The sequence below is a fragment of the Ranitomeya imitator genome, chromosome 4 (assembly GCF_032444005.1).
Source record: "Ranitomeya imitator isolate aRanImi1 chromosome 4, aRanImi1.pri, whole genome shotgun sequence".
Taxonomy (NCBI): domain Eukaryota; kingdom Metazoa; phylum Chordata; class Amphibia; order Anura; family Dendrobatidae; genus Ranitomeya; species Ranitomeya imitator.
In genome coordinates this window covers 422,821,804-422,841,410 of record NC_091285.1, presented here as the reverse complement: position 1 = coordinate 422,841,410, position 19,607 = coordinate 422,821,804, and the positions used below count along the sequence as shown (strand labels likewise).

General features: G+C 44.8%; 1 protein-coding gene across 3 annotated transcripts in view; it reads left to right on the top strand.

The window, feature by feature from the left end:
- Positions 1-18,920, top strand: part of CALU (calumenin) — a 50,878-nt gene extending 31,958 nt beyond the window's left edge. The window contains exons 1-7 of one of the 3 annotated variants that reach the window (XM_069765458.1): positions 741-824; positions 2,890-3,121; positions 5,377-5,570; positions 13,244-13,410; positions 14,608-14,668; positions 14,841-15,040; positions 17,169-18,920. In XM_069765458.1, the coding sequence (XP_069621559.1) occupies positions 2,901-3,121; positions 5,377-5,570; positions 13,244-13,410; positions 14,608-14,668; positions 14,841-15,040; positions 17,169-17,273 (948 nt within the window). In that variant the 5' untranslated portion in view covers positions 741-824; positions 2,890-2,900 and the 3' untranslated portion in view covers positions 17,274-18,920. Of the gene's footprint in view, positions 1-740; positions 825-2,889; positions 3,122-5,376; positions 5,571-5,624; positions 5,819-13,243; positions 13,411-14,607; positions 14,669-14,840; positions 15,041-17,168 lie in introns of those variants that run through there. The other 2 variants (XM_069765457.1, XM_069765459.1) reach the window with 2 other exon arrangements.
- The last annotated feature ends 687 nt before the right edge of the window (positions 18,921-19,607 follow it).

Sequence of the window (19,607 nt, the reverse complement as noted above, 5' to 3'; positions counted from 1 at the left end):
AGGCATTTAACCCCTTAAAAACATCAGTTACTTATTCAAATGCGTGAAAATGGGTTGTTTGCCCACTTTGATGCCAGTTCTGATGCCCAGAACCCTTTTGGGCCAGGCTGGAGATAACTGGTTTTGATGTGGGGCGCCCTGTTCTATATGTCTATAGTGTGAGATCAGTGGCGTAAAGGCATTTAACCCTTTCTTCAGCGCTTTGGTGCCCACTTTGATGCCCATTTTTGTGCCAGTTTTATTGTTTTTGTAGCTCTTTTTAAGCGCATTCACATAAGGGCACCTCACTGCATTGTCTTTTATTATTGTGATGCTTATTTTTTGTTGTTAAACCTATAAAAAGCAGAAAAGAAAAAACTGCCTAATAAGAAACTGAACGAAACCAACTTCAGCCTCGTCACATGCACAGGGGGGCTAGACCCCCGAGATCCGGCCTTTGTCACCTCAGAATCATGTAACAGTACACATTATTGCAGTAGTCCACAGCGGCTCAGGAGTGTCCAATAGGAACGTCCCAGACAAGAGGGCGTGGCTGTAGTGGCTCCTCCCACCCATGCCTCTCCATACATTGCTCCACAAATCTCCCGCCAATCCAGCACGCGCTGAGCCCTCAGCCGCGGCCTCTCTGTCATTGCGCGCCCCCGTGTGGACGTGGCGCTCTCCAACCAACCGGGAAACGTGGCCCGCCCCTCTCCAGCAGCTCACCAATGAGCAGAGACAATGGAGGTAACGTTGGCGCAGGAAGCCACGCCCACCAGGGAGAGCAGCTGCTTCCGGTGTCGGCGAGTGAGGGCAGGACGGGCGGAGCAGGGAGAACAGTGCAGGTAACGGGACTGGGGCTGCTGATAGCGGCAGGAGCTGGAGGACGGAGTATTGTCTCCGGTTATCACTCATTGCTCTCTCTAGGTGTGAGAAGTTTTCTGCCCATAATTGTAATGGACGCTGCATTAGGGCCACCTGCAGACACTGACCAGGGAAGCCCCCCTTATATCCCATATACACTGGTGCGGCTCATACAGGGGTCTGTGGTGGGAGAAGTGCTCACCTGCCCCCGATAATTCATGGATCAGTGGGGATTGGCCGCCTGATCCCTGCACTGATTGGCTGAGCGAGGACATTTATCCCTGTAGAATAGAGCAACAGTGCGCACTCTTCACCACTGTGCTCCATTCACTCCCTATGGGGCTGCGGAGCGACATGTCCAGCTTTTTACTAACAGCCCCAATGTAGTGCAGTGCCACGCCGTCCCAACAGGGATACGGCTGCCTATCGCCTTTCTTGTGGATGGGTGATAACTTGGCTCCCGCTGTCATTTCCTTTAAAGGGACTCTGCACAGAATGACTGATCAAACCAAGTACGGGCACTCGGTGCTTCATGGCGGAGCCATATATAGATATCCCCACCTGCTTTGGTTTGATCAATCATACTGTGCTGACAGAGTCCCTTTTAAAGCCCCCAAACCTTTTGGCTGCCCCTGACAATTATGTCCAGGGGCATTCTGGTATTGCAGTCACCTGATGCTTTTGTTTCCGGAAGCGAGAACCCACTGTCAGATGATTCTAGTAACAGCGCTCTCAGAGAACACAGGAATGCCCCAGGGAACAGAGCATTCGCATGTACAGGAGAAAGCTGTCCGCTGAACAATAGTTGTAAAGTGCTCTAGATGTGGACTCCGCTATGTCAGTGATAAATCGGACTCTGATCCCGGGTGGTCGTGGCACACACAACCTACTGCATACAGTACATGTAAATGGCTGTAGAGCGAAGGAGCTTCTCAGCTCTGGCCAGTAGTGTAGGGGTCTGATCAGCCTGACCGAAGACTCAGTAAGATGGCAAACTGGTAGTCTCTGACAGAGGGTTATAGCAGTCATGGGCTAATGCAAGATGTTAGTGGGAAAAACATGAGGAAAGTTCTGTTCATTGGTTTGGGATATGACACTTATTTTACCTCCTAATCCAGGGGTGTCAAACTGCATTCCTTGAGGGCTGCAAACAGGTCATGTTTTCAGGATTTCCTTGTACTGCACAGGTGATAATTTAATCACCTACACAAATAATGAGTTGGTGATTAAATTATCACCTGTGCAGTACAAGAAAATCCTGAAAACTTGACCTGTTTGCAGCCCTCGAGGAATGCAGTTTGACACTCCTGTCCTAACCTATGCACATAAGGGTGTGTGTGGTTTTACGTGCCCCTGGTGCTGGTTGCCTGTGAAGGAAAGAATAGTTATGTGTCTACTTCCAGGAATCCCGCACGATGGTGCTATTCCAAGATCGGCAGTCTGAACATTGTCCAGATTTGTGCCCTGAATGCATTTTGGAACAAGAGTTAGGCCAGGTTCACATTGGTTAAAGCGGCCCGTTCACCGCATAGCATTGACTGGCTGCGTTAACACTATAGCATACACGGCATCGCATTATGCTATACCGCTATCGCAGATGATTCATCTGTGTTAGCAGTGACGGAGCCTCAGACGCTGCATCCGAGGCTCCGTTACTGAATGACAGCACATCGCTAGCACATGCAGATTATGGCATGCGTTGACGATGCACCCAATAATAGGGGTTAATGGCAGCGTTAACGGACTGCCATAATGCAATGTGAACCCAGCCTTACTTGTGACTGTACATATAGCATCAGGGTGAGGGCTCTTAAGTCTGGGCCACTATGGTCTGAAATTATCTAATAGAAAATTAGCACTCGGCGTATACAAAGTTGTGATTCCAGTTTGTCTTTATCATATGAACAAGTTTACCACATTTCAGCTGATGCTACAAGATCTCTATCGTGTTATTGCATTCAGAGCCTCCAGCATTTGCTGCTTTGCTTCGATGTCCATTTCTAAAGAATGCTAACTTTACTTTAAGTTGACTTGTTTGTTTCCTAGGTCAAGAAGCAATGGCAAAATCTTACCTTCTCTTATGCCTTGGCCTTTGGGCCCTTTGTGCACTTTCCAAACCTACAGAAAAGAAAGATCGCATTCATCATGACCCTCAACTTAGTGATAAGTTACATGATGATGCACAGAACTTTGACTATGACCATGATGCTTTTCTTGGGGCTGAGGAAGCCAAAACTTTTGACCAGTTGACAGCAGAGGAGAGCAAAGAAAGGCTGGGGTATGACCGCTGACTCTCCTGGTTATGTGTTTGTGTGTACATACTCTGTGCGTGTGTTGAATATTTTAATTACCGTATATAAAAACTTTTAAAATGACTAGTCCAGGTTTCCCATTGTTGTTCTAAAGCAAATATTTATGTCCTCAAGTTGTTGTATCCACATAAAAATGAACCAATACCACCACAAAATTCAAGACATCTTGCAGGTCTATCTTATCTGCTTTATAAAACTTCTTACAATCTTTTTACTGGTTTGTGCTTCTTACAGCCTCTATTGGTGATTTTCATCCTTTTTATTATCTTTCTCCTGCTGTGTTTATAAATTCCCCTAAAATAAAAGTTGACCTTTTTAGATTTGAGCTAAAAACATAACATGAACTTGCCTTATTCAGCTTATAAGTGAGATCTTAATGGGAACCTATTAGTTGCCCTATCCCACCTAAACTGCCTCCATATCTTTGCTCCAGGCTATTTCTGCATTCTAGCAACCCCCTTCTTGTGGTCTCGCAATCTGTATATACTTTCAAAATCAAGTTTTATTCTGCTTCACACTATGCAAATGTCTCAAGACTAGTCTGGCTCTGATTTCCCTGGGACTAGTCCTGCCTCCAATTTTGTATTATGCCCCTTTGTGCATGATTTATATAATCTGCAAGAACGTCACCAGCTGCTCCTTACAAATCTCACATATGGGCGCTACATTTTTCCCACCACCAAACCGGGCATTTGCAGGGCACCGACTGGCTTCATTATGAGGGAGGCAGAACACTGTACTCAACTTGCATGGTGCCTTCAGTGACATCGCTCTTGCAAATTAAAGGGAACCTGTAACCCCGAAAATCGCGGGTGAGGTAATCCCACCGGCATCAGGGGCTTATCTGCAGCATTCTGTAATGCTGTAGATAAGCCCCTGATGTTACCTGAAATAGGAGAAAAAGACGTTAGATTATACTCACCCAGGGGCGGTCCCGCTGCTGGTCAGGTCGGATGGGCATCTCCGGTCCGCTGCGGCGCCTCCTATCTTCTTTCCATGACGTCCTCTTCTAATCTTCAGCCACGGCACCGGCGCAGGCGTACTTTGCTCTGCCCTGTTGAGGGCAGACAAAGTACTGCAGTGCGCAGGCGCCGGGCCTCTGACCTTTCTGGCTCCTGCGCACTGCAGTACTATCCTCTGCCCTCAAGAGGGCATAGCAAAGTACGCCTGCGCCGGAGCCGTGGCTGAAGATCAGAAGAGGACGTCATGGAAAGAAGATAGGAGGCGCCGGAGCGGACCGGAGACGCCCATCCGACCTGACCAGCAGCGGGACCGCCCCTGGGTAAGTATAATCTAACGTCTTTTTCTCCTTTTTCAGGTAACATCGGGGGCTTATCTACAGCATTACAGAATGCTGCAGATAAGCCCCTGATGCCGGTGGGATTACCTCACCCACGATTTTCGGGGTGACAGGTTCCCTTTAAGTAAATCACTCCAAGGGGAGTGGTTAAAGTATGGGGGCAGAACTAATCCAGGGAGCACCTGTCCTGGCTAGTCTTGAAATATTTGCATAGTGCAAATGCATAATAAAGCTTGATTTTTTGGAAGGATATAGAGATCACAAAGAAAATGCAGGAATATCACACATGGTGGCTGTTAGAGGTAATAGGGCTACTGACACGTTCCCTTTAAATTGTATATGAAGTGCAAATTGCCTCTTAAGAGAAACAGAGGATTTGAACTCTATAGCGCCACCTGTTGGAAGTAGCCAATCCTACAAGTCACGGTCAACCCTTTAACAAATTGAGATACTGATTTGGCTTTTATCCGAAGTCATATTACAAGACTCGTTAAAGGGTTGATTGACAAGCCAGAGCTGGTATGTCACTCTCAACATGGAGAAACCTTACCCCTTAGACCTCCGACCTATAGGAAGGAAATGTTTATTATTATTATTATTATTATTATTATTATACTTCTGGCTACTGATATTTTATATACTTTTGACTAATTGTAATGCTTCATAGTAATTTTTGATTTTTTGGAGTATTCAAGTTAAAATCACTCTTGTACTAAACTAGCCAACTACTAATTTAGTATGCATGTATTAATATTGAGAAAATAAACACTACTGTATACTGAGTAATGATATGAATACATATGGATCAGCTCTTCTCCTATGCTTCATATCGTGACCTTAACTACTATTCTATCTACACGACCCTGATTACCTTCTAATGTTTTCTCTCTTTTGTTACTGGGTGCTATCATGGCCCCACAGAAAGATTGTGGGTAAGATAGATGCAGACAAGGATGGTCTTGTAACAGTCGAGGAACTAAGGGATTGGATAAAATTTGCACAGAAGAGGTGGATTTATGAGGATGTAGAACGGCAATGGAAGGGTCATGATCTCAATGGTGACAACCTGGTATCGTGGGAAGAATATAAAAATGCCACCTATGGTTACATTCTCGGTAGGTGCTTGTCGTCAGTGCGTCACCTTTATTCATTGCATTTTGTCTTTGTAGAATGATTGTAAGTAAAATAGACTTGGATAATGATGGGTTTGTGACGGAGGGGGAGCTGACAGCATGGATCAAGAAGGCTCAAAGGAGATATGTGTACGACAACGTGGAGCGACAATGGCAGGAGTTTGACATGAACCAGGACGGACTCATATCATGGGAAGAGTACAGAAATGTCACCTATGGCACTTACCTGGGTAAGGGATAAGGCGAGTGATAGTGGATGGGTATAGTGCCTGGGCTGACAAAATAAAATAGTCCAAATGTAAAACAGTTCTTTATATTGTGCTATTGACCCTTTTTATTGTGATTTTATTTTTTATTTTATTTTTATGCCTCATCATAAACTTTCCATTCTCCATAGACAGGAGTGTTACAGTGGTATGAGGGGGTCCTAACATATTTTGTATAGGTTATTACACCTTGGTGTTCATGACTTTAAATTGCAAACTAATGTCTTATTAAATACTTTGAGCTCAACCTTGAAATATTTTAAATTAAAGGGGCAGTATACATGAAAGTCTAAAACCGCAATAGTCATTTAATGACTGGGAAAAAAAGCCACCTGTGGCTGAAGAAAACAAAATAATTGCCCCTCCAAACTTCAGTATTACAGGTGGGGGTGAAAATGAAGGCATACAGTGTGTTATTTTTTGCATTAATCGAAGATAGGTAGACGATGCCTGGTTGAATGGCCACAATGATGACCAGACCTTACCCAGATGGCCTCTCTTTTGGGATGTTATGACAGATTAGGCATATTCAAGAAAACCATGCACATTTGATGACCTGATTATAATTTAAAATGTATATTAAAGGGGTTTTCCACTACTAGGACAACCCCCTTCTCGATCTAAATGTTTGATCCTGATAATGTCGAAATGAAGGGGAAGTTAGTGCTGCAGCTGATCTGATTTCCTCTTCATGTTCAATCCGTAAGAAGGCGGGGACAGTAACGCCAGCGCTGATTGAGTGTCAGGCGCCACATGGCGTTCAATCGCATGAGAGCCCGAGGACAGCAAGTGCGGACACTACTAAAACACTGCCGGCATGGGAGGTGAGTATAAGCGTTTTTGTGTGTGTGTGTGTGTGTGTGTGTTTTTTTTTTTTTTTTTTATTATTATTTTATCGGGGCCAAGCATTTAGATTGAGAAATCGTTGTCCTGATAGTGCACATACCCCTTTTAAATCACTTTCTTTTTTTTATGTACTCTTTTCAGCATCTTTTTGCTTTCGGTGAATGACCCTATGATTTGCAGCTTGAGGGATGGAATACATTTTACTTTGCAGCATATTGTTTGGGTAGTAAATCCCAACTTGGACTTCATGTTACTAATTGTAACATGCTACCCTTTCATGTTAGGTAATTTTTAAACTTTGTTAAAGGAACACTAAGCTAATAAAATAAAAACTGCAAAAATAAATCAAAGGCATTTTTCTCCAAAAACCTCTGGAAAAGAGGGTTTTTTGGTACTTACCGTAAAATCTCTTTCTTGGAGCCTTCATTGGGGGATACAGACAACCGTGGGTGTATGCTGCTGCTAGGAGGCTGACACTATGCAAAAACGAAAAAAGAGTAGCTCCTCCCTGACAGTATACACCCACTGACAGGCACCAAACCTCTCAGTTGGTGTAAAAAGCAGTAGGAGAAGCGACATAACTCAGAACGTATAAGTACCAACTCAACTGGGGCACCAGGCCCCAAACATGGTACCAGAACAAACAAGTAGGGAGGGTGCTGTGTCCCCCAATGAAGGCTCCAAGAAAGAGATTTTACGGTAAGTACCAAAAATCCCTCTTTATCCCTTCATTGGGGGACACAGACAACCGTGGGACGTCCAAAACAGTCCCAGAACAGGGTGGGTAGAAAAAAACTAAGAGAATGGCTCGGCCAGTGCGCATCCGCCGCCTGTAGCACCTTCCTACCAAAACCTGCATCAGACGAGGCTTGGGTATGAACCCTATAGAATCTCGTAAAAGTGTGCAAAGACGTCCAGGTTGCGGTCTTGCAAACCTGCAAGGCGGAGGCCTGGTGACGAAAGAAGCTCCGACAGCTCTGGTGGAGTGGGCTTGCACCCCCGGAGGGGGCCGTGTCTCATGAACACAGTAGGATTCCGATATCGCTGAGTGAATCCAACGCGAGATCGTGGATTTTAACGCTTGAAGGCCTTTCCAACGACCCTTCGAAACAACAAGGAGAGAATCGGATTGATGGAAAGGGGCAGTTCTAGAAAGATAGACCCAAATGGCCCTGACCACGTCCCAAATTGTGAAGAGACCTCTCCAGGGGATGAACCGGGGAAGGACAAAATGAGGAGAGGATGATGTCCTCATTGATGTGGAAAGCAGAGACCACCTTGGGAAGAAACTCAGGGACCGGTCTAAGAACGACCTTATCCTGATGAAGAATCAGAAACGGGAAACGGCAGGATAGGGCTGTCAACTCGGAGACCCTCCTAATAGATGTGATCACAAGGTGGAAGGCCACCTTCCAAGAAAGAAGGGAAAATGACACGTCCTGAAGAGGTTCGAAGGGAGCGGCTTGAAGAGCACCGAGAACCAGATTAAGGTTCCAACAGGGAACGGAATGGAGGGGCAAGATGCGCAACTCCTTGTAGAAAGGTCTTTACCTGTGAAATGGAAGACAAGTCCCTTTGGAAAAGAATGGACAAAGCAGAGACTTTACCTTTTAGGGTACTGAGGGGACAAACCCGAGTCGAGACCTGGCTGAAAGAAGCCACGGAAGTCCGGAAGGGAAAGAGACATTGGAAAGACTTCATTTGTTTCGCACCACGTAAAGAAAGCCTTCCAGTATATGGTAAAATGCGAGAGGACGCCGGCTTTCTGGCACTGATCATGGTCTGTATGACCTGTGGAAAAAGGCTGGACTCCTTTAGGACCGCGGCCTCAACAGCCATGCCTTTAAATTGAGAAACTGAACTCTGGTGGAAGAGAGGGCCCTGCGAGAGAAGGTCTGGCTGATCTGGGAGATTCCAAGGGGTATCCGCGAGCATGTTTACTAGCTCGGCATACCAAGGACGCCTTGGCCAGTCTGGCACTATCAGGATAACAGGAATCCCCTCTAACTTTATCTTTTTTACTACCTTTGGGATCAAGGAAAGAGGGGGGGGAGAACAGGTAGGGAAATTGAAACTGGGACCACGGTATTACCAGAGTGTCATGGCCGATGGCCAGATGGTCCCGGGATCTGGCGACAAACTGAGGCACCTTGTGGTTCATCCGAGACGCCATAAGGTCTACATCCGGAGTGCCCCAGCACAGACAAATTTGATCAAAGACTGCGGGATGGAGACCACTCGCCTGCTGCCAGACCTTGGCGGCTGAGGAAATCGGCTGCCCAATTTTCGACCCCTGGAATGTGAATGGCTGATATGGCCGGAACGTGACGTTCTGCCCACCGAAGAATCTTTTCTGAGTCCGCCATTACTTGACTGCTGCGAGTCCCGCCCTGGTGGTTCAAGTACGCCACGGCCGTGACATTTTCTGATTGAATCCGGACGGGTAGGCCCGTCAGGAGAGACTGCCAGTGGAGTAGGGCAAGGAAGATTGCTCTGATCTCCAGGGGGTTGATGAGAAGAAGAGCCTCCTGGGTGGACCAGCGACCCTGCGCTGTGTGATGTCGGAAGACTGCTCCCCATCCGAGCAAACTGGCATCAGTGGTGATGACCTGCCACTGAAGGGGAAGAAAGGATCTTCCTCTCAGGACTGAAGAGGACAGAGTCCACCAGGTTAGAAACTGACGAACTTGGAGAGGAAGGCGAATGGGACGGTCCAGGGCATTCGTGGACCTGTTCCAGGAGGATAGAAGAAACAGCTGGAGAGGGTGCGTGTGGAACTGGGCGAAGGGTATAGCCTCCATGGAGGCAACCATCTTTCCCAGGAGACTCCCATGCAGAACCGAAGTGAGCGGGGAGCTGGGTGTTTCAGAGAACGGACCGCTTTGAGGAGAACGGTGAATTCGTCTTTCGTGAGAAAAACCCGAGCCAAGTTAGTGTCGAACTGCATGCCCAGGAAGGACAGGTGCTGGGAAGGAATCAGAGAGGACTTGTCTCGGTTGATAATCCATCCGAGACGAGTCAGTGTCCAGAGAGATTTGGAGACTTCGAGCACAGTCTCGATGAGATGACCCTTTGATCAACAGATCGTCCAGGTAGGGGATAATTAGAATCCCCTTGGAACGAAGAATGGCCATGGCCGCCGCCATGATCTTTGTGAAAACCCTGGGGACAGACGCCAGGCCGAAAAGGAAGGGCTCTGAATTGGTAGTCATTGTCTTTGATTGCAAACCGAAGGAATTTCTGATGCCGTACGCATCTTGAATGTCCACCGAGCAGAGAAACTCCTTGGGTTCCATGGCGGCGATCACTGACCGCAGGGATTCCATCCTAAAGTGGTGGGGTCGGACGGAGAGAACAGTCCTTCTTCGGGACTACAAAGAGGTTCGAGTAGAACCCGGAAAACCGCTCGTTGGAAGGAACGGAGACAACTACTCCGGCGGCAACCAGGGACGCCACGGCCTGAAGCAAACCGGGTAATTGGGACGATTGTTTGGGTGAATGAGAGAGAAAATTTTTTTTTTTTTTTTTTTTTTTTCCGAGAGGGAGGAAAACTTGATTTTGTAGCCGGAGGTAATGATCTCTCTGACCCAGGCGTGGCTGATCACCGACAACCAGATGTCCTTGAAGAAAAGACTGCCTCCCACACTGGAAAGACTCCCAGGTGGGGGTGACCCGTCACTTTGAACGGTATCTGTTGGAACAGGACCCAGAGGACCTGGAAGGTTGACCCCTGGGCCTCCAACTGGGGGCTTGCTTGTAAGAAGGCTTTCTGCGTTAGCCCAAGGCCGCGGGGTGCTCTTGTTGTGATGAGGAGTCTGAGGCTGCAAATGGGCGAAAGGGATGAAAAGGCCGAGGGCCTTTTCTGTTGAAAAAGCGTTTTGGCTTGGACTGAGTAAGGGATGTGCTTTTGCCTCCAGTTGTCTGAAATAATCTGGTCCAACTGAGCTCTAAAAAGCCTGGAACCCTGAAAGGCTAAGTTGGTGAGGGACTTCTTAGAAGTAGTATCAGCATTCCATGCCTTCAGCCAAAGAATGCGGCGAATAGCGACGATGTTGCTACTCGCCCTGGCCGCACAGGCTGCTGTATCCAAGGATGCAGTGAGAAGATATTTGCCAGCGTGGTTAATCTGGTCTGCAAGTTCGGCTAGCTCATCTGGAGAAGCTGAAGCCAAAATGCCCCGGCGAAGAATTTTGGCCCAGGCAGAGACCGCCTTCACCACCCAGGTGGAGGCAAAACTGGGACAGAGGGAAGCGCCCGTTGCCTCGAAGTCTGATTTGGCTAGTGCCTCAATTTGTCTGTCCATTGTGTCCTTAAGAGATGCACCATCCGGTAAGGACAGAACCGTCTTAGAAGAAAGACGAGAGACCAGCGGGTCCACTTTGGAGGGACTCTGCCCACTTAGAAAGAAGATCGGCACTAAAAGGATATAGAACGTCCAGATGTTTTCTGCCTGAAAAACGCTTTTCAGGATGCTCCCAGTGCTTAGACAGGGTAGACTCAAACTCCTCGTGGTTAAGAAAGGAGCGAGAGGGACGTTTGACCCGCTTAAAGGAAACCAAAGGATCCTGGGGAGGAGCCTCCTCCTGTTTTAGTTTGAGAGATAGCCGAGATGAGACTATCCACGATAGCCTGCATACTAGAATTCTGGTCTGAATCGGAGTCAGACCCGGACTGGGAATCCACATCAGACCCAAGGTCCTCCTCTGAAGAGGGGAATTGGGAAGAGGAGAGCAGCTTGAGTGCTGCAGAGGGACCAGGAGAGCTGGACGAAGAGCCAGACAGTCCTCTTTCTATAACGGCTAGCTGGTTTGTCTCTCTGAGGGTCGTTATCAGGTGCATGCGAATTGCCATGAGACCTTTGGAGCACTGGTGGCTGCAGATAGTTGTGGAAGTCGTTCAAACGCCTGGACCAGAGACTGGGAAACATTAGTCAAGTCAGATACTGACTGGGACATAGCAACGGTCCACTCTGGGGGGAGGGGGAGAGCACTCCTCCTGAGAGTCGGAAGCTTCCTGTGGTGCAGACATGGTAGGAGGACTGGCGGAAAGGCAACAATCGGCCTACTGACCACTTTTACTTGCAGCGAGCGCAGGCGTAATGAGTTATGGTAAGTTTGGAGAGGGAGGCTCCAAAAGAGTTGGACAAAAGGAGATTCTAAAATTGCTATACTAATAACAGGCTTAGGTGATCCTGTAGCGGTATAAGGGAGATACCGAGGAGAGGAGCAGAGATGGCGCCGAAAAACAAGCCTACCGTACCGCAGATAGCAGAGTTATCCTTGTCCCCCAATACCACGATCCCTCTGTGCATGGAGTTGCAGAAGCAGGAGTCTCTGCGGTGAAGAGGAGGAGCGTGCCTAAAGATTGACCGCTGAGGTGAGTGAGCCAAAGCTCCTGATAGGGCCGCGCAATAAAGTGGGCGTGCCACATTTGAAAGAGCGGTCTTGAGTGGAGGAAAAAGAGCGCTGAGAAAGCGTGCCCGAGGCGGGGGGCGTGGCCAACTGGGGCGGCGAAAGTGAAAGTAAGATGTCGGGAAGAAAGGGAACCGGAGGAGCGCAGGTACACCCAGTAATGTTAGAATACTGTTGCGGGGACCGGGAGGAGTCTATAAGGGAACAAACTCCCCGGGCGCTGCGGAGTTAAAGGACGATGATCCATTACCTTCCTTGTAATCCGGCTCCACATGATATGAGGATCGTCCAGGGACCCATGATAGAGAGGGTCGCCGGATCAAGAATCCTTCATCCAGAAGACAGCATCAACCCCTATAGCGCAGGGGGAAGGTCACTGCCGGTGACCACCGTCTTCCTCTCAGCCCTCTCCGAGGAGAGGGGTGAGGGGGACAATTTTGGCTAGGACCACCACCAATTAGACCCTGGAGCACCTGTAAGGGTGACTGGATAATGTCCTGCCGGCGGTCTGAGAGTTGCGATGTGGGCGACACCACACTGCTCGCTCAGCCGCCTCTCCTGGGAAGGCAGAGTGAGAATAACACCCTGTTTCCCTGAATTGCTGTATCTGAAATACAAAAAGAGAATGCTAATAAAAACCATAAAACCTGTAAGAGAACAAAGGTTAGCAACGGATCTGACAATCCAGGTCCACCTCCTAGAGACACTAAGCACAAACTGAGGTGCTTGGTGCCTGTCAGTGGGTGTATACTGTCAGTGAGGAGCTACTCTTTTTCCTTTTTTGCATAGTGTCAGCCTCCTAGCAGCAGCATACACCCACGGTTGTCTGTGTCCCCCAATGAAGCGATAGAGAAATCGGCCATAGCCTGTGTTTCTCTCTACTTAGTTTCTTGCTGGAGTAGAAGCCTCCTGATGTGCCTCCCCATTGGTCAGCCTCCAGTTGAAAATAGAAAATATTAGCAAAAGATTAACCACCTGTACAGATTTTCTTCAACACTGATTTGTTTCGGCAACATGCAGAAAATCCTACGACTTATCTGCTTTTATTTGTTTTTCTACTATTCTACTGGTTAAAATATATAATTATGTTCCCTTTAGACTCAGTCTTGCAGCTTTTTTCTTAATTTTGCAGATGATCCAGATCCTGACAACAGTTTTAACTATAAGCAGATGATGGTTCGAGATGAGCGCCGCTTTAAAATGGCTGATAAAGATGGTGATCTGATTGCTACAAAAGAGGAATTCACAGCATTCCTTCACCCTGAAGAGTATGACTACATGAAAGATATTGTTGTACTGGTCAGTACTAGCATGCCGTTAATAAAAAATGGTTCATTACTATTGTTTGAATGAAACTTGGTAAACTTAAGGGGCTTTTCCATATTGTTTTTTTTTTTTTTAATATACCGGTAACCTATCCTTAAAGTGAACCTTACCAACTTAGACTGCACGTATCAGATAGTGACTATAGGATGCTGCGTCGTTTCAGAGATAAACTTAGTTTAATAGCTGCTGGGTACCGAGTCGTGCTGTAGACTAATCGGACAGGTGGATTCCTGGCAGCTTCTTCCCACCCACTGCCCTGGATTAGTCTCTGCCTATACGTGTGATGTCTGATACAGCATGTACGGTATCAGCTGTCAGGTTCACTTTAAAATAGTTAATGTCCGATTGTTAGGATCAGACACCCGTTGCGCCACCAATGAGCTGTTAGCAGCAACCAGATGTAAACAGTGTAAGGAGAGGAACTGTTTAGTGGCCGCTCCTGGGTATGAATCTGACACCTCCTCTACCCACCTATCTGAAATTCATAACCGATTCAATGGTTAGGTCTTCCATATAATACAAAACCCCCTGTAATGGGGTTCTGAGCGTCATATCCTTAACTGAAGCTGGCCAATGAGACTGATTGCCGTAGGTGTGACTTTTTTTCAGGCAGATATAACCTGAAGCCCCGTGTGACTGCTGCATTTTGGAAAAAGTCTGAAACTGCATTGTTGTTTTTCAAAACTGTAAACTGTGGCTTATTCTCCCACTCTAACCCCAATTGATTCTGCTCCAGTGGTCTGTTGGGACCAGAAGCTCTGATGTCTTGTTTTTCGGACATCCTCATTGCTGAGGCTTGTGATTGGAACAGCACATCATCAGATGTATCTCTGATCATACTCCATTCCATTCATGTGACTGTTGCAACCAGTGTTCCGTATTGGTGACTGAATAACGATCTCATCATTGCTTCATTTCCTGCTGCAAAACACAGGAGTGAACTACCCTGGATCCATGGAGTTGAGTTTGGATGAATGTCAAAAACTGACATGTGCATGACAAAGTGGGTTAAAAATATATTTTTTTTTTTGTCTGATAAAAATACATGCAATTTTTTTTTTTTCATATGGCTATCTAAACTCAGCCTTTAGTATTTACATTATAGACACTCCTTTCTGATTGCTTTCTGCTGTCTTTTTACCATGAGCATTTTTTATTTTAATCTTACAGGAAACAATGGAAGATATTGACAAAAATGGAGATGGTGTGATTGACTTGGACGAATACATAGGTGAGCAGTCTATGCAGTGAACGCATAACGTGATCTGTGTGAGCAGGAAAAATGAACTTCGGCGCATACTTTTGTCTCTCTAAATGCTTTGTAGTCACAAATTTTTTTTTCTGTAAAACTTACATAAAATTGCTTTTGTCTAATAAATTGTTTCACTTCCTGTAAATTGCAGGTGATATGTACAGTCATGATGGTGATGCCGATGAGCCAGAGTGGGTGAAAACCGAGAGGGAACAGTTTGTGGAGTTCAGAGATAAGAACCGTGATGGTAAAATGGACAAAGAAGAAACGAAAGATTGGATTCTCCCATCGGACTACGACCATGCTGAAGCTGAAGCTCGCCACCTTGTTTATGAATCTGATCAAAACAAGGTCATGTTAAATTGTGGGTGTGGGAACTAGAGTAAAGAAATAGGCTTCTGGACCCCATAACCTGGTATAGAAAAATATAACCTGTCCAAGTACTGACTGGTCCTTTGAAAATATATTTTCCTAGGTTATGGGGTCCGCAGGCATGTCTCTTTACCGTAGTGCAGCAAACATGTTGTAAACTGTAGGTAGAGCAAAAAACAGATTCTCACTGATTTAGTACTTCTAGGTACCTGAGCATGATCATATACAAGGTTAGAAAAAAATCTTTGTTCAGTAGTTTGACTTTCTGCTCCACTGTAGAAACTGCTTAACCACTTAGTGACCGAGCAAATTTTGTACTTAACGATCGGGCCAATTTTTACAATTCTGATCATTTTATGAAGTTATAGCTCTGGAACGCTTCAACAGATCCCACTGATTCTGAGATTTGTTTTTTTCGTGACATATTGTACTTCATGTTAGTGGAAAAATTTCTCGATGTGACCTGCGTTTATTTATAGAAAAAAACAAACAAAACAAAATGGAAATTTGGCAAAAATGTTGAAAATTTTGCCATTTTCAAACTTTTAATTTTTGTGATTTTAAAGCGTGTCGCACAAAATAGTTAATAATAACATTTCTCACATGTCAACAGCATGTCTCACAGCACAATTTTGGAAACTTTTTTTTTTTTTGTTAGGACATTATAAGGGTTAAAAGTTGACCAGCGATTTCTCATTTTTCCCCAAAAAATGTACAAAACCTTTTTTTATTTTTTTTATGGGGACCACCTCACATTCGAAGTGAGTTTGGGGTGTCAGAAAATACCCAAAAGTGATACCATTCTAAAAACAGCACCCCCTCAAGGTGCTCAAAATCACACTCAAGAAGTTTATTAACCCATCAAGTGCTTCACGAGTACTAAAGCAATGTTGAAGGAAAAACTGGACATTTTGTTTTTCACTAAAAATTTACTTTAGACCCAAACTTTTTTTATTTTCACAAGGGTAACAGGAGATAATGGACAAAATTTGTTGTGCAATTTGTGCTGAGTACACCGCTACCCTGTATGCGGGAGAAAGCCACTGTTTGGGTGCGTGGTAGAGCTCAGAAGGGAGGGAGCACTGTTTGACGTTTTGAACGCAAAATTGGCTGGAATCAATGGCGGGCGCCATGGCGTGTTTTGGAGACCCCCTGATGTACCTAACAGTGGAAACCCCCCAATTCTAACTCCAACCGTAACCCTAGCCCCAACTCCAGCCCTAATGGAAAAAAGTCCTTTTTTTTTAATTTTATTATTTTTACCTAACTTAAGGAGGTGATAAAGGGGGGTTTGATTTACTATTTTTTTTAATTTTATTTAGATCACTGTGATAGGGTCTATCACAGTGATCAAAATTAACCAATAGGAAAAATCTCCTATTGTTGTCGGGTACCATCCGGCAGATCTTGGCGAGATCACTGCACATGCGCCTGCCGGTGCATGGAGCCGGAGGGTCTGGGTATACTGAAGGTATGGGGGGGTGACTGGGGGACCCCATTTCTCTCTCCTCTCCTCTGCTATGCTAGATCATATCAGAGGAGAGAGAAATGAATGGGAAAGTGGATTTTTTTTTTTTTTTTTGCGATAGCGGTTATTCCACTGGGGGCGCTATACCCTTATTTCTCAGCACTGTTGAGAAGCGGCGCTGAGGAATAAGTACCCCTAACTGCTCCCGTGCTGCTGTATGAAACGTGATGCTGGCACTCAATCAGCGCTGGTGTCACTGTCCCTGCCTTCATACGAATTGGGCATGAAGAGGAAGCCCAGGGATCTGCTGCAGCCCGGATTCCTCTCCATGTTCGATTTGTCCGAAGGCAGAGACAGTAACATCAGTGCTGATTGTGCGCCGGGGTCAGAATACCACATGAGAGCCCTGGGGACCACGAGTGCCGACACAAGAGGTATGTATAGGTTTTATTATTGGGGCCAAACATTTTGATCAAGAAGCGGTTCTCCTAGTAGTGGACAGTCCCTTTAATCACATACTATATACTGACTGTCCACTCTAATAATTGTCAGATGTATTCAATCCAAAATGTAATCTTTTCATAAAAATGCTACAGTTTAGCCCATCTCCACTTACTCTGACTTGTATTTACCTTACAGGATGGAAAACTGACAAGAGAAGAGATTGTGGATAAATACGACTTATTCGTGGGTAGCCAGGCTACAGATTTTGGAGAGGCACTGGTCAGGCATGATGAATTCTAAAGATGAGTGATTCATCCTTCTCTACAGCGATCAGGGGAACCTCGCCCTTATGTAGGGCTTCAGCGGGTGGAGAAAGAACATAGCTCGGAACAAAAGTAATTTATTGTAAACTGCTGACTTTCTGAAACAAGAAGGAGGAAAGGACACGTGCAAACAAAACTCGTCTTCTGAGGCCACATAGACGTTACATCCTAAACTCTGCCTCTTATTAACACTATTTTTTTTTTTTTTTTTTACCTTTGGAATTAATGTTATTGTTTAAGGCGCATACATTTTCAATATCATTTGTTCTTGATGCCACATGTTATGTTCATCATTGAAACTTATGGAAATCTATTTGTTATAATCCCCTCCTGTCTTTGTTGATATGGCACTTTTCTTTTTATACAACGTTTGCAAAATAACTTGCTAAAGATCCGATTGATGCTGGATTATCCTAGTTATTAGGACCAGTGCTGTCTGTGAATTGTGAAAAAGACTTTCTATAACAGTCCAAACAAAACCTAACGCCTTATTTGTGATTTAGTATTGTATGCTTGCTCAAAGTATTATGTGCATTTTTAATCCTTTTCATAAAGGTCACTTTGCTGCCTTTTTTTATACAAATATTGTATTACTGAATGGCCTAATGGTTTACAACCCCAGCACAAATTCAGTATTGGCTCCTAATTCATTTCATTTATACTGTTTTTTCCTTTTTAGACGCTAGGTTATTGTACTTGGCTAATAAACAGTGAGTCCAGTATCCACACAAGATTTTGCAGGGAAATTTAAACAATTTTTCTTACATTTATGCATATTTTTTTTATAAGTCACCTTATATAAAATAGATTTAGTTAACCACAGTGATTCCAGTGTTATTTTAGAGGGCTATAAATGTACATTTTTATTGTGAGATATTTTTGTTATAATTATCTATGGATTGCTTAAAATAGATACAATGGAAAGCAACCGGACATCAACTTAAATGAAATGTTTTCACCGGTTTCAGCCATAAACGCAGTAAGATGCATAAGAACATGTGGATTTTTATTTTTTCATTTAGTAGTAATCCCTGTTTTTACTTAGTTTTTAGTTATTGTTTCTCCTTGATGCATATGTTCTTTGCAAAACGCTTTTTAAAGAAGCACTGCCAACAATTCTTTTCCCTAATTTGGTCTAAGTACATCAATATAGTTACCGATCACCATCTTGCCCGCCTTCCAGCTCCGTTCTGATCATCTTCTAGGTCATATGTGCTACTCTTCTTTGCCGGCTCAGACAGACCTTTGTGCGTAGCTGTGCTACTTTCTTAGTGTAAGGGTATGTGCACACGTTCAGGATTTCTTGCAGAAATTTCCTGACAAAAAAACGGACATTTCTGCCAGAAATCCGTATGCATTTTTTTATGTGTGTTTTTCCCAATGCATTAAATAGCGGGAAAACGCGAAAAATCCGCAAAATTAATGAACATGCTGCTTTTTTTTTTTTTTACCGCGATGCGGTTTTTTTTTTTTTTTTTTTTTTCACGAAAAAAAAAACGCATCATGTGCACAGAAATTGCAGAATGCATTCTAAATGATAGGATGCATATGTATGCGTTTTTTATGCGTTTTTATCGCGAAAACGCAAAAAAAAAAAAGTGAAAAAACCTGAACGTGTGCACATACCCTAAATCTATGGAGTCTCGTTCGGAGTCTCCAATTATTTACATTGTGAAACATCTGGGCCACACACAAAACCGTATGTGTGATCCAAGGTATCGGAATTTAAGTTGTGACCATATTGATGCTGGATAGCAGGGCAGACCACAATCTCAAAGTATGTTTATGCACCTAAACAACGTTGCATAGTTAAATAAGATTAAAAAAATAGTTGGGAGTGCTTCTTTAACTGAATGAGCATGTCTTTGATGAGATTACTTTTTGTGATATTGATGTAGGAATGCTGCCTACTTGTTAATTCTAGAATTACACACACAGTTTTTATGCAGTTTTTGTCTTTAGTAAGAATTGGAATTAACAGAAAGGAAACACAAATCCTGACTTTGGCTCCAGAAACTTTATCAAAAGTTTAATTTGAGTCCAACCCAAACATATTTATGAGAAAGGTTTTCATGTTTTGCCCATATCAAAGTAGGATGTTATGCAATCCTTTCCACCAGTCACTACAGATGGCCATACACATCAGAACACCCTAGCGACCACTCTCTTGTATCCTGCCCACCATATACAATATATGCAGACTCAGTCTGGCTGAGAATTCATATTTAAAGTGGAGTGAACTGCTAGGGGACGCCTCTAGTTGGGGGGATTAACTCCACTGAGGGGTTAAAAAAAGGGATCGGACATTCAA